This window comes from Nilaparvata lugens, chromosome 11 (assembly GCF_014356525.2).
Source record: "Nilaparvata lugens isolate BPH chromosome 11, ASM1435652v1, whole genome shotgun sequence".
In the NCBI taxonomy this organism is placed as follows: domain Eukaryota; kingdom Metazoa; phylum Arthropoda; class Insecta; order Hemiptera; family Delphacidae; genus Nilaparvata; species Nilaparvata lugens.
Genome location: NC_052514.1, coordinates 3078361 through 3091776, shown reverse-complemented (window position 1 = coordinate 3091776; position 13416 = coordinate 3078361). Strand labels below are relative to the sequence as shown.

At 32.8% G+C, this 13416-nt stretch overlaps 1 protein-coding gene, 1 long non-coding RNA gene and 10 other non-coding genes across 12 annotated transcripts; 9 read left to right on the top strand and 3 right to left on the bottom strand.

The window, feature by feature from the left end:
• The first annotated feature begins 36 nt into the window (after positions 1-36).
• On the top strand, positions 37-1512 carry LOC120353524. The gene is made up of 2 exons (XR_005572433.1): positions 37-411; positions 1407-1512. It is a non-coding gene; the product is annotated as an uncharacterized LOC120353524 (long non-coding RNA).
• LOC120353754 lies at positions 680-872 on the top strand. Its single transcript, XR_005572570.1, has one exon. It is a non-coding gene; the product is annotated as a U2 spliceosomal RNA (small nuclear RNA).
• Positions 1513-1822: 310 nt separating the features above from the next.
• Positions 1823-1941, top strand: LOC120353746. The gene has a single exon (XR_005572563.1). It is a non-coding gene; the product is annotated as a 5S ribosomal RNA (ribosomal RNA).
• Positions 1942-2275: 334 nt separating this feature from the next.
• Positions 2276-2394, bottom strand: LOC120353738. Its single transcript, XR_005572556.1, has one exon. It is a non-coding gene; the product is annotated as a 5S ribosomal RNA (ribosomal RNA).
• Positions 2395-4098: 1704 nt separating this feature from the next.
• Positions 4099-4506, bottom strand: LOC120353523. Its single transcript, XM_039437417.1, has one exon. The coding sequence runs from the start codon at positions 4475-4477 to the stop codon at positions 4103-4105; it is 375 nt and encodes a 124-aa protein (XP_039293351.1). The 5' UTR covers positions 4478-4506; the 3' UTR covers positions 4099-4102.
• A 1003-nt stretch (positions 4507-5509) lies between these two features.
• LOC120353742 lies at positions 5510-5671 on the top strand. The gene has a single exon (XR_005572559.1). It is a non-coding gene; the product is annotated as a U1 spliceosomal RNA (small nuclear RNA).
• A 902-nt stretch (positions 5672-6573) lies between these two features.
• Positions 6574-6766, top strand: LOC120353753. The gene has a single exon (XR_005572569.1). It is a non-coding gene; the product is annotated as a U2 spliceosomal RNA (small nuclear RNA).
• A 950-nt stretch (positions 6767-7716) lies between these two features.
• Positions 7717-7835, top strand: LOC120353736. The gene has a single exon (XR_005572554.1). It is a non-coding gene; the product is annotated as a 5S ribosomal RNA (ribosomal RNA).
• A 336-nt stretch (positions 7836-8171) lies between these two features.
• LOC120353725 lies at positions 8172-8290 on the bottom strand. The gene has a single exon (XR_005572543.1). It is a non-coding gene; the product is annotated as a 5S ribosomal RNA (ribosomal RNA).
• A 1105-nt stretch (positions 8291-9395) lies between these two features.
• Positions 9396-9557, top strand: LOC120353741. The gene has a single exon (XR_005572558.1). It is a non-coding gene; the product is annotated as a U1 spliceosomal RNA (small nuclear RNA).
• A 905-nt stretch (positions 9558-10462) lies between these two features.
• Positions 10463-10655, top strand: LOC120353752. Its single transcript, XR_005572568.1, has one exon. It is a non-coding gene; the product is annotated as a U2 spliceosomal RNA (small nuclear RNA).
• Positions 10656-11605: 950 nt separating this feature from the next.
• Positions 11606-11724, top strand: LOC120353735. The gene has a single exon (XR_005572553.1). It is a non-coding gene; the product is annotated as a 5S ribosomal RNA (ribosomal RNA).
• Positions 11725-13416: the final 1692 nt, after the last annotated feature.

Genomic DNA, 13416 nt, shown 5'->3' with positions numbered 1-13416 from the left:
ATGTGAAGTTGATGTTATTCATAAGGAATGCTGACAGATTAAAGTGCATCTCACTAAAACTAACAGACCAAACAGCACCTGAACTTTTGTTTTATTCTTTCAAAACCTTGCATTTATTATTTGCTACCGTTTTTATGACAAACTGCACATAAATCGGTCCTGAAGAAGGATCAAAGTGACTGTATTTAGTTTTGCAAAATAGCACATTATATAATATTATATCATATTTTAATGTTATATATTTGAAGTATGTTGGTATTATTCAATAATATACTGATTAATTGGAGTGAAAGGATTTGATCTCAAATTTACATAGATATTTTTTCAATTTCACAAGTGCTCTTGAAGACTGACGCGCCAAAACCGTTCAGTGGTTCTCAGTGGCAGCCACGACACCTAGCTGGAGAGTTGGTAACTACCTCCACATTTGGCTCATCATACATTAACATTCACTAATATTTTAATATTTCATCAATATCTTGAAAATTATACAAATCATGCGAGATATAACAATCAGAATTGATGATGATCACTGTCTAGGTTATACTGGAAGTATTGATAGTTTAATGAATGGAATTTCTTGCCTGAAAGAAAGCATCAAAGTTGTGTAGATATTGCACTTCTCGCCAGAGTTTTGTGTGCTGTTCGATAGAGGTCTTGTCATTTGTCATGGAAAGTTATCGCTTCTCGGCCTGTTGGCTAAGATCAAAGTGTAGTATCTGTTCTTATCAGCTTAATATCTGATACGCCGCACATTGTGTGGCCAGTATATTAAACTGATTTTTGGAAATAGATGGAGTGTTAGGGGCTTGCTCCACCTCCATCACGGGTCGACCTGGCATTGCAGTACAGTCGGGACTGGCCCACCTAATCTCATTAACATATTCTACATTATATTCAAACTTCAACCCAAAGTTAATTGTATTTCAGATTGTATTATATGATGAAATTGAAGAAATAGGCCCACACATGTGGATGTGGAGAATAAACTTGTAGGAAAATTCCATTCAGAGTAGAATTTGATAATATATTTTTGTGATTATAATAATATTGTCATTCTTATGAGGGGTTGAATATTGAACTGTGCTAATTATTTCTTAAAATTTAATTATGTTTTGAAAAAAATGTCATGTCCAGAATACTATGATTTTCATGTAATATATTTATTTTCTACTACTTGAACCACATTTTGCAGTTCTCAAATCAACTACTGGCACTAATAATGAGAAAGACCACATAATTCAAATTCATATGAATAGATGTTTGAAATTATTTCCATTCACTGGCTTTATTATCAAACCTTCACATTTGATGATTAATTTCTTCTTGTGTTAGAGATAGTAAGAGGCTTGCTTGTTTTTCAAATTAATTTATTAAATGTCATTGTCTCTATTCATTTATTTCAGGAAGAAAGTGAATTTCCTCTGCAAGAACTGTAGTAGCCTACTGTTTATTTTCAGAAGAATAAATTAAGAGACAACTAAACCAAATGACAACAATCATAAAAAGAGGTGAGAGTAATTGCTTCTTTCTAATTAATGTCATGTCATCTATGATTAAAATCCATGTAAAATCTTTCACTCTTTTAGGTAGCATATTTCTGAATATAGCGATGTAGTGAAATCTATCCAGGCCTACTTTGTTGCTTAGCATTGTCTATTTCTGTAAAAACTACTTGCAAGTTAATTATTACAAAGTAGCGTATTGAAAAAATGGATATTCTGATGTGTGGGGTTGACAGAAATGAAAACCCCATAATTTGAAAAATTGGATTCAATCATGACATAAGTAATTGTGAAATGATTTAAAATAGTTTTCCTTTGCCAACGGCCATACCACGTTGAATACACCGGTTCTCGTCCGATCACCGAAGTTAAGCAACGTCGGGTGTGGTCAGTACTTGGATGGGTGACCGCTTGGGAACACCACATGCTGTTGGCATTTCTCCTTTTTTTGTTTTGCCAAAATTTATTATTACCAGGATCTCGTGTGATCACAATAATTATTATTCACAAATCTCCACTCTGTCGTCTGTAAATTTTCATGTAAAATAGGTTTTACTAAATATTAGTGTAACAATTTTGTATTAAACAGAAAATAAAATTCATTATATTCCTGTCCTTGGAGGATTGAATGTACTACATTTTTGAATAATATTATTATTGATGATATCATACTGACATCAGAGTGAATATTGGTGAGAAACGTTATTACAAAAAATAAAATTGATTTTGACAAATTGAACTCTGATATGGCAAAACAAAAAAGGAATGAATGCCAACAGCATGTGGTGTTCCCAAGCGGTCACCCATCCAAGTACTGACCACACCCGACGTTGCTTAAGTTCGGTGATCGGACGAGAACCGGTGTATTCAACGTGGTATGGCCGTTGGCGAAAACGACTGGTTGGAGGCTTGTTGATGATTTCACAAATGTAAGATAATTATCTATGTCTTTAAACAAATCTTGTACTTGTGACTTCCATGATAGTGCTCTATCATGAAGAGCGTCTCTAGAATAGAAGGCCAATCTTCATGAGTGGCGTCTACACAGTCATCATAACAATAAAAAACGTTTCAGTAAATAAAATGGCTCTAAAATTATTTGTTGCCTAAATAATAATGGCACATTTTTCATTTATTTTTTCAACTTTTGAGAGCTTCATGAGGGTAGGCCTACTGAAATGGTAAATTCTTATTCAAAATTGAATTGAATCAATTAGAAGTCAGTCTCATCAATTATTATTTTTGTGATTTTCAAAGAGAACAATATGTCAAAAACGTGATTTTCCAATTTAAAATAGATATTACTAGGTTGATAATAATTATTGTTCATATGCACTCTGATATTTCAAATCAAAATGAATTGTAGATTATCCATTAAAAAAAAGATATTCATTCATTGGTTCAGTTACTTTCTTTTATAAGACACACATAACATCATAAATCAGGATTCAAAAGAAAGTATCCTCTAAAACCGGATTCAGAAATAGCACATTTGAAATATCTCTACTCTGATAAATGAAATACCATAATAATTATTGTGGGGTTTGAGTGCATTTTATACAGAAAAGTAACTGAATATATTCACTTCAGAACTGAATCATCTACAATTTCTCTTGTCAAAAACCTGTTCACCAATGAGTAATCTATAGTTAAACCTCTCTCAATTTGAAGAAGAAACTGATTGGTTCATTATGGCAGTCTCCAGTGCCCAATGTGAGTGAGCGCTGTCTAGATGTGAACTTCCGAACTTGCACCTCTTTCAGATCAATGTTTTAAACAGCCTGGTTTTGCTGTTTATTTAAATAGAATCATATTCACCAAGTGGATTGCATTATTCTTGTGATGAAAGGTACGAGAAATTGTATTGCATCTATTCATCTCTTTCCTGTATAGGCTACTTGTAATATAAATATAAAGAAAATAATTAAAATCACAGTACCCTTTTTTTAAAATATTTAATCACGACAGTTTCGGTCAATTATTTCCTTTTTCAATTGCATTTATGAAATTTGTTCTAATACATTTTGATCCTCTCTTTCTTTCTTTCTTATAGACGTTTCCACTTCCATCAGTTGTTCTTTCATGACATACACTTTGTTATCTAAATTATATTATATTTTAATGCTTTTGATAATAAATTATTTTCTTTTTCAGTGAAGCCTATATTGTAAGGTTCTTCACTTTATCATATGATTTATATTCTTCAATTTCATTGTAATAGTTATTATCAGTATTTTTCTTTTGTTTTTGGATCAACAAATTAATTTTCTTTGTTTGTGTAAGTTTTTTCTTTTCAATGATAGGCTTAATCCACATTTCAATATTTATTTTGAATTCATCTATTGATTCGGCATGAAACTGATTCTCTATTTGCTCTTTATTATCTGATTCTTTTTGTTTAATCTTTTCAATTTTGAATATAATAATTTATCTCCTCTTTAATCCAAATTTGTTGTGCAGTTTTCATAGTTTTTTTAGCAGCTCTTGATTTAGACTTTGTGAAAATATTTACATAACTAGGAATAACACCATTTCTCAAACAAGTTTTGTTAAATAAAATATCTTCTCTTACCTTTCTTATTTTTGACTTACTTGACTTAGTTCCTGTCGCTCCTTGAGGAGCATAGGGCTTCCGAGAATGTCCTCCATCCAACTCTGTCGCGTGCTAACGCCTTCACCTCCAACCACGTTTTGCCGGCTCTCCCAATTTCTGTCTGGATGGTACGCTTCCACGTGATTTTTGGGCGTCCTCTTGCACGGTGTCCTTGAGGATTCCAGTCCAATGCGTCTTTTTCAATGGCACCTTCTTCCTTGCGCAACGTGTGCCCAATCCATCTCCATTTCCTTCTTTTTATCTGCATTTGGATTGGATCCTGACAGGTAGACTCCCATAGTGCTTCGTTGCTGATAACCTCTGGCCATCTGATGCCCATTATGCGACGCAAACATCTATTTACAAATACTTGTAACATTTTAGAGGTCACTGTAGTCACCTTCCAGGTTTCACATCCATATAAGAGACTGATTTTACATTGCTATTAAAGAGTCGAATCTTTGTGGCTTTGGAATATTTTTATTTGCCCAAATTGGCCTCAATTGTATAAAAGCTCCGTTTGCTTTCTTGATTCGACTCTTTACATCTTGATCAGCTCCTCCTTCTACAGTGACCATACTACCCAAGTATAAAAAGGACTCTACCAGCTCGATATTGGAGTCGCCCATTTTCAAAGGCATGTCTGTTCTTGCATTTACTCTCATTTCCTTTGTCTTTCTAGCATTTATCTGCAAGCCGGCCTTTATTGCCTCATTTGAAATATTTCTCAGCTTTTCTTGCATGTCAGTAAAGCGCTGTGCCAGTAGACATATATCATCAGCAAAGTCCAGATCCTCTAGCCGCCCTCTTAGGCCCCAAGGTATCCCTCTTCTCCTACCTCCACCAGCTCTTCTCATCACACTGTCCAAAACCAGCAAGAATAACGTGGGAGACAACACACAGCCTTGACGGACTCCAGAAGTGACAGGTAGGGGGTTCACTCAAACTTCCTGCATGGAGGACACGGCACTCACAATCCTCATACATATTTCATTTTTATAGTAATATAATTCTTATTTTTAATTGTGTATATTTCCATTTATGGACTATGCTTGGTTGATATGCCATCTTATTTATCTCTTTCCTGTATAGGGCTACTTGTAATATAAATATAAAGAAAATAATTAAAAATCACAGTACCCTTTTTTTAAAATATTTAATCACGACATGTTTCGGTCAATTATGCCAATTATGCCAATTTCGGTGCATAATTGACCGAAACATGTCGTGATTAAATATTTTAAAAAAAGGGTACTGTGGATTTTTAAATTATTTTCTTTATATTTGTATTGCATCTAGTTTGAACATCAGAAATGGTTAATTAATGTATGAAAGATGTGTTTTATCCGAGCTCTCGCCAGAGTAATGTGTGATCTTGCGTAGGGGTGCTACAGTTGAACCTCTGTAATTCATACTTACCTGGCGTGGGGGTTACCGTGATCAAGAAGGCGGTTCCCCCAGGGCGAGGCCTTGTCATTGCACTGCGACTTGGTTGACCCCTGCGAATGCCCCAAATGTGGGCATCTCGGGCGCACAATTTTTGGTAGTCGGGACTGCGTTCGCGCTGTCCCGGTCCTAATTCAATCAATATTAGCATTCATCATTACAATATGATTTAAATCTTCTATTTTTACGTACTTGCTACCTGTATTCATTAGATTGATAAAACTACTCTTCAACAAAGAACCTTGTGATTGTTTTGCTTGTAATAATAATAATATGAATATATCAATTTCAATATTATCAATGTTGTCTGCTATTCATTGAGAAACACAAAAATATTATCTTCTCAACTAATGTGAAGTTGATGTTATTCATAAGGAATGCTGACAGATTAAAGTGCATCTCACTAAAACTAACAGACCAAACAGCACCTGAACTTTTGTTTTATTCTTTCAAAACCTTGCATTTATTATTTGCTACCGTTTTTATGACAAACTGCACATAAATCGGTCCTGAAGAAGGATCAAAGTGACTGTATTTAGTTTTGCAAAATAGCACATTATATAATATTATATCATATTTTAATGTTATATATTTGAAGTATGTTGGTATTATTCAATAATATACTGATTAATTGGAGTGAAAGGATTTGATCTCAAATTTACATAGATATTTTTTCAATTTCACAAGTGCTCTTGAAGACTGACGCGCCAAAACCGTTCAGTGGTTCTCAGTGGCAGCCACGACACCTAGCTGGAGAGTTGGTAACTACCTCCACATTTGGCTCATCATACATTAACATTCACTAATATTTTAATATTTCATCAATATCTTGAAAATTATACAAATCATGCGAGATATAACAATCAGAATTGATGATGATCACTGTCTAGGTTATACTGGAAGTATTGATAGTTTAATGAATGGAATTTCTTGCCTGAAAGAAAGCATCAAAGTTGTGTAGATATTGCACTTCTCGCCAGAGTTTTGTGTGCTGTTCGATAGAGGTCTTGTCATTTGTCATGGAAAGTTATCGCTTCTCGGCCTGTTGGCTAAGATCAAAGTGTAGTATCTGTTCTTATCAGCTTAATATCTGATACGCCGCACATTGTGTGGCCAGTATATTAAACTGATTTTTGGAAATAGATGGAGTGTTAGGGGCTTGCTCCACCTCCATCACGGGTCGACCTGGCATTGCAGTACAGTCGGGACTGGCCCACCTAATCTCATTAACATATTCTACATTATATTCAAACTTCAACCCAAAGTTAATTGTATTTCAGATTGTATTATATGATGAAATTGAAGAAATAGGCCCACACATGTGGATGTGGAGAATAAACTTGTAGGAAAATTCCATTCAGAGTAGAATTTGATAATATATTTTTGTGATTATAATAATATTGTCATTCTTATGAGGGGTTGAATATTGAACTCTGCTAATTATTTCTTAAAATTTAATTATGTTTTGAAAAAAATGTCATGTCCAGAATACTATGATTTTCATGTAATATATTTATTTTCTACTACTTGAACCACATTTTGCAGTTCTCAAATCAACTACTGGCACTAATAATGAGAAAGACCACATAATTCAAATTCATATGAATAGATGTTTGAAATTATTTCCATTCACTGGCTTTATTATCAAACCTTCACATTTGATGATTAATTTCTTCTTGTGTTAGAGATAGTAAGAGGCTTGCTTGTTTTTCAAATTAATTTATTAAATGTCATTGTCTCTATTCATTTATTTCAGGAAGAAAGTGAATTTCCTCTGCAAGAACTGTAGTAGCCTACTGTTTATTTTCAGAAGAATAAATTAAGAGACAACTAAACCAAATGACAACAATCATAAAAAGAGGTGAGAGTAATTGCTTCTTTCTAATTAATGTCATGTCATCTATGATTAATATCCATGTAAAATCTTTCACTCTTTTAGGTAGCATATTTCTGAATATAGCGATGTAGTGAAATCTATCCAGGCCTACTTTGTTGCTTAGCATTGTCTATTTCTGTAAAAACTACTTGCAAGTTAATTATTACAAAGTAGCGTATTGAAAAAATGGATATTCTGATGTGAGGGGTTGACAGAAATGAAAACCCCAATATTTGAAAAATTGGATTCAATCATGACATAAGTAATTGTGAAATGATTTAAAATAGTTTTCCTTTGCCAACGGCCATACCACGTTGAATACACCGGTTCTCGTCCGATCACCGAAGTTAAGCAACGTCGGGTGTGGTCAGTACTTGGATGGGTGACCGCTTGGGAACACCACATGCTGTTGGCATTTCTCCTTTTTTTGTTTTGCCAAAATTTATTATTACCAGGATCTCGTGTGATCACAATAATTATTATTCACAAATCTCCACTCTGTCGTCTGTAAATTTTCATGTAAAATAGGTTTTACTAAATATTAGTGTAACAATTTTGTATTAAACAGAAAATAAAAATTCATTATATTCCTGTCCTTGGAGGATTGAATGTACTACATTTTTGAATAATATTATTATTGATGATATCATACTGACATCAGAGTGAATATTGGTGAGAAACGTTATTACAAAAAAATAAAATTGATTTTGACAAATTGAACTCTGATATGGCAAAACAAAAAAGGAATGAATGCCAACAGCATGTGGTGTTCCCAAGCGGTCACCCATCCAAGTACTGACCACACCCGACGTTGCTTAACTTCGGTGATCGGACGAGAACCGGTGTATTCAACGTGGTATGGCCGTTGGCGAAAACGACTGGATGGAGGCTTGTTGATGATTTCACAAATGTAAGATAATTATCTATGTCTTTAAACAAATCTTGTACTTGTGACTTCCATGATAGTGCTCTATCATGAAGAGCGTCTCTAGAATAGAAGGCCAATCTTCATGAGTGGCGTCTTCACAGTCATCATAACAATAAAAAACGTTTCAGTAAATAAAATGGCTCTAAAATTATTTGTTGCCTAAATAATAATGGCACATTTTTCATTTATTTTTTCAACTTTTGAGAGCTTCATGAGGGTAGGCCTACTGAAATGGTAAATTCTTATTCAAAATTGAATTGAATCAATTAGAAGTCAGTCTCATCAATTATTATTTTTGTGATTTTCAAAGAGAACAATATGTCAAAAACGTGATTTTCCAATTTAAAATAGATATTACTAGGTTGATAATAATTATTGTTCATATGCACTCTGATATTTCAAATCAAAATGAATTGTAGATTATCCATTAAAAAAAAGATATTCATTCATTGGTTCAGTTACTTTCTTTTATAAAACACACATAACATCATAAATCAGGATTCAAAAGAAAGTATCCTCTAAAACCGGATTCAGAAATAGCACATTTGAAATATCTCTACTCTGATAAATGAAATACCATAATAATTATTGTGGGGTTTGAGTGCATTTTATACAGAAAAGTAACTGAATATATTCACTTCAGAACTGAATCATCTACAATTTTCTCTTGTCAAAAACCTGTTCACCAATGAGTAATCTATAGTTAAACCTCTCTCAATTTGAAGAAGAAACTGATTGGTTTCATTATGGCAGTCTCCAAGTGCCCAATGTGAGTGAGCGCTGTCTAGATGTGAACTTCCGAACTTGCACCTCTTTCAGATCAAATGTTTTTAAACAGCCTGTGTTTTGCTGTTTATTTAAATAGAAGTCATATTTCACCAAGTGGATTGCATTATTCTTGTGATGAAATGTACGAGAAATTGTATTGCATCTAGTTTGAACATCAGAAATGGTTAATTAATGTATGAAAGATGTGTTTTATCCGAGCTCTCGCCAGAGTAATGTGTGATCTTGCGTAGGGGTGCTACAGTTGAACCTCTGTAATTCATACTTACCTGGCGTGGGGGTTACCGTGATCAAGAAGGCGGTTCCCCCAGGGCGAGGCCTTGTCATTGCACTGCGACTTGGTTGACCCCTGCGAATGCCCCAAATGTGGGCATCTCGGGCGCACAATTTTTGGTAGTCGGGACTGCGTTCGCGCTGTCCCGGTCCTAATTCAATCAATATTAGCATTCATCATTACAATATGATTTAAATCTTCTATTTTTACGTACTTGCTACCTGTATTCATTAGATTGATAAAACTACTCTTCAACAAAGAACCTTGTGATGATTGTTTTGCTTGTAATAATAATAATATGAATATATCAATTTCAATATTATCAATGTTGTCTGCTATTCATTGAGAAACACAAAAATATTATCTTCTCAACTAATGTGAAGTTGATGTTATTCATAAGGAATGCTGACAGATTAAAGTGCATCTCACTAAAACTAACAGACCAAACAGCACCTGAACTTTTGTTTTATTCTTTCAAAACCTTGCATTTATTATTTGCTACCGTTTTTATGACAAACTGCACATAAATCGGTCCTGAAGAAGGATCAAAGTGACTGTATTTAGTTTTGCAAAATAGCACATTATATAATATTATATCATATTTTAATGTTATATATTTGAAGTATGTTGGTATTATTCAATAATATACTGATTAATTGGAGTGAAAGGATTTGATCTCAAATTTACATAGATATTTTTTCAATTTCACAAGTGCTCTTGAAGACTGACGCGCCAAAACCGTTCAGTGGTTCTCAGTGGCAGCCACGACACCTAGCTGGAGAGTTGGTAACTACCTCCACATTTGGCTCATCATACATTAACATTCACTAATATTTTAATATTTCATCAATATCTTGAAAATTATACAAATCATGCGAGATATAACAATCAGAATTGATGATGATCACTGTCTAGGTTATACTGGAAGTATTGATAGTTTAATGAATGGAATTTCTTGCCTGAAAGAAAGCATCAAAGTTGTGTAGATATTGCACTTCTCGCCAGAGTTTTGTGTGCTGTTCGATAGAGGTCTTGTCATTTGTCATGGAAAGTTATCGCTTCTCGGCCTGTTGGCTAAGATCAAAGTGTAGTATCTGTTCTTATCAGCTTAATATCTGATACGCCGCACATTGTGTGGCCAGTATATTAAACTGATTTTTGGAAATAGATGGAGTGTTAGGGGCTTGCTCCACCTCCATCACGGGTCGACCTGGCATTGCAGTACAGTCGGGACTGGCCCACCTAATCTCATTAACATATTCTACATTATATTCAAACTTCAACCCAAAGTTAATTGTATTTCAGATTGTATTATATGATGAAATTGAAGAAATAGGCCCACACATGTGGATGTGGAGAATAAACTTGTAGGAAAATTCCATTCAGAGTAGAATTTGATAATATATTTTTGTGATTATAATAATATTGTCATTCTTATGAGGGGTTGAATATTGAACTGTGCTAATTATTTCTTAAAATTTAATTATGTTTTGAAAAAAATGTCATGTCCAGAATACTATGATTTTCATGTAATATATTTATTTTCTACTACTTGAACCACATTTTGCAGTTCTCAAATCAACTACTGGCACTAATAATGAGAAAGACCACATAATTCAAATTCATATGAATAGATGTTTGAAATTATTTCCATTCACTGGCTTTATTATCAAACCTTCACATTTGATGATTAATTTCTTCTTGTGTTAGAGATAGTAAGAGGCTTGCTTGTTTTTCAAATTAATTTATTAAATGTCATTGTCTCTATTCATTTATTTCAGGAAGAAAGTGAATTTCCTCTGCAAGAACTGTAGTAGCCTACTGTTTATTTTCAGAAGAATAAATTAAGAGACAACTAAACCAAATGACAACAATCATAAAAAGAGGTGAGAGTAATTGCTTCTTTCTAATTAATGTCATGTCATCTATGATTAATATCCATGTAAAATCTTTCACTCTTTTAGGTAGCATATTTCTGAATATAGCGATGTAGTGAAATCTATCCAGGCCTACTTTGTTGCTTAGCATTGTCTATTTCTGTAAAAACTACTTGCAAGTTAATTATTACAAAGTAGCGTATTGAAAAAATGGATATTCTGATGTGAGGGGTTGACAGAAATGAAAACCCCAATATTAGAAAAATTGGATTCAATCATGACATAAGTAATTGTGAAATGATTTAAAATAGTTTTCCTTTGCCAACGGCCATACCACGTTGAATACACCGGTTCTCGTCTGATCACCGAAGTTAAGCAACGTCGGGTGTGGTCAGTACTTGGATGGGTGACCGCTTGGGAACACCACATGCTGTTGGCATTTCTCCTTTTTTGTTTTGCCAAAATTTATTATTACCAGGATCTCGTGTGATCACAATAATTATTATTCGCAAATCTCCACTCTGTCGTCTGTAAATTTTCATGTAAAATAGGTTTTACTAAATATTAGTGTAACAATTTTGTATTAAACAGAAAATAAAAATTCATTATATTCCTGTCCTTGGAGGATTGAATGTACTACATTTTTGAATAATATTATTATTATAACCTGGTCCAAACTAAGGTAGAATTATTCACTTCAGTTACCGTACTGTTACTGGTGAGATGTTAGCATATCTATCCATAATCAAAACAGTGGGTTGTTGTAAAAATATCACTCAGGCTACTTATGGGACAATTCTTCAATATCAATAGTGAATCTTTGGTATGTTCAATCATTTCACGCAAATATGAATGAAAAAGTGTATAATTCTGAAAGTGCTGGCATAGAGAAACAATAGCTTGAGTAGATATCCCATTTATTTTCACATTTATGATTTATCATTCAGGGTTTCAAAATTATTTATGTAGACAAATTTATAAATTTTTATTTTAATTTTGTTCAAATATTGTATAAAAGCAAAATATTTAATATTATTAATCATCGTTTACCGGATACTATAGTTTATTTCGACTTTTCAATGTTCTAAACACAAACTACATTTCATGACAAAACTTTACTATCAATCATTAAACAAGAAATCATTCAAAACATCAATAATATTTTGCTTCAAAGGCAATCAATATTCATAAGTAATCATCTGCATCTATGGCAATCAACATTATTAATCATCTGCATCTATGGCAATCAACATAATCAACACAAAAAATATTATCTCATTACTGCCTCTCTAAGTCATAACCTCTGTTATTCCTTCTCTAGACAATAATGGGTTTCCATCTCAAAAATCAATCACATACCAGCAAAATTCTAATCAACAAACCCCACTAAAAATTCTACATACACTCCAGCATCCATTTCAAACGATGATCAATCATATAAAAATTTATAGAACAAACAGTTTTTTTAAATTTAGAAAAAGACATCAATTACAAAAACTTTAGAGAGATTTCAACTTTTAACTCATTTCAATTAATAATATGACAAGACGTTTTTATTTAATGAAATCATTATTATTCAAGTTAACTTTCATTTATATAGAACATCTCATAATTATATATGGTGACACAATTCATTAATACTTTCAATTTTTAAAGTTTTATTATTATAACAAATAATTTATACATAAGATTAAATTTCAGCATGTTCTAAATTGAACCATTTATTTTTCAAATAATTTCAGAATTTGAAGACTGTATAATAAGTACAAACATTTCAATATTACAATACAAAGACGATCAAGATGAATAATGGGTAAATAAGTTCCCTAAAAAATACAAACAAGAGAAAAAGAAAAATTGAGTAAATAATTCCCTAAAACAATATACACAAAATTGATACACTTCACATAAGTGATACATGATGAAAAAATATATCACAAGCACACAATTCTTTAAACTACAATAGATAGATTTTAGAAAAGTTAAGTTTTATCAACAATTTAAAGATTAGGAAAATAAGCTACTATTTTAACTTCCAAATCATTTCAGAAAAATACAAATTTAAATTACTATGGACAAGATTGGTTAAGATATGCATCATAGAAGAATTTTACTGAACATTACACAAAGA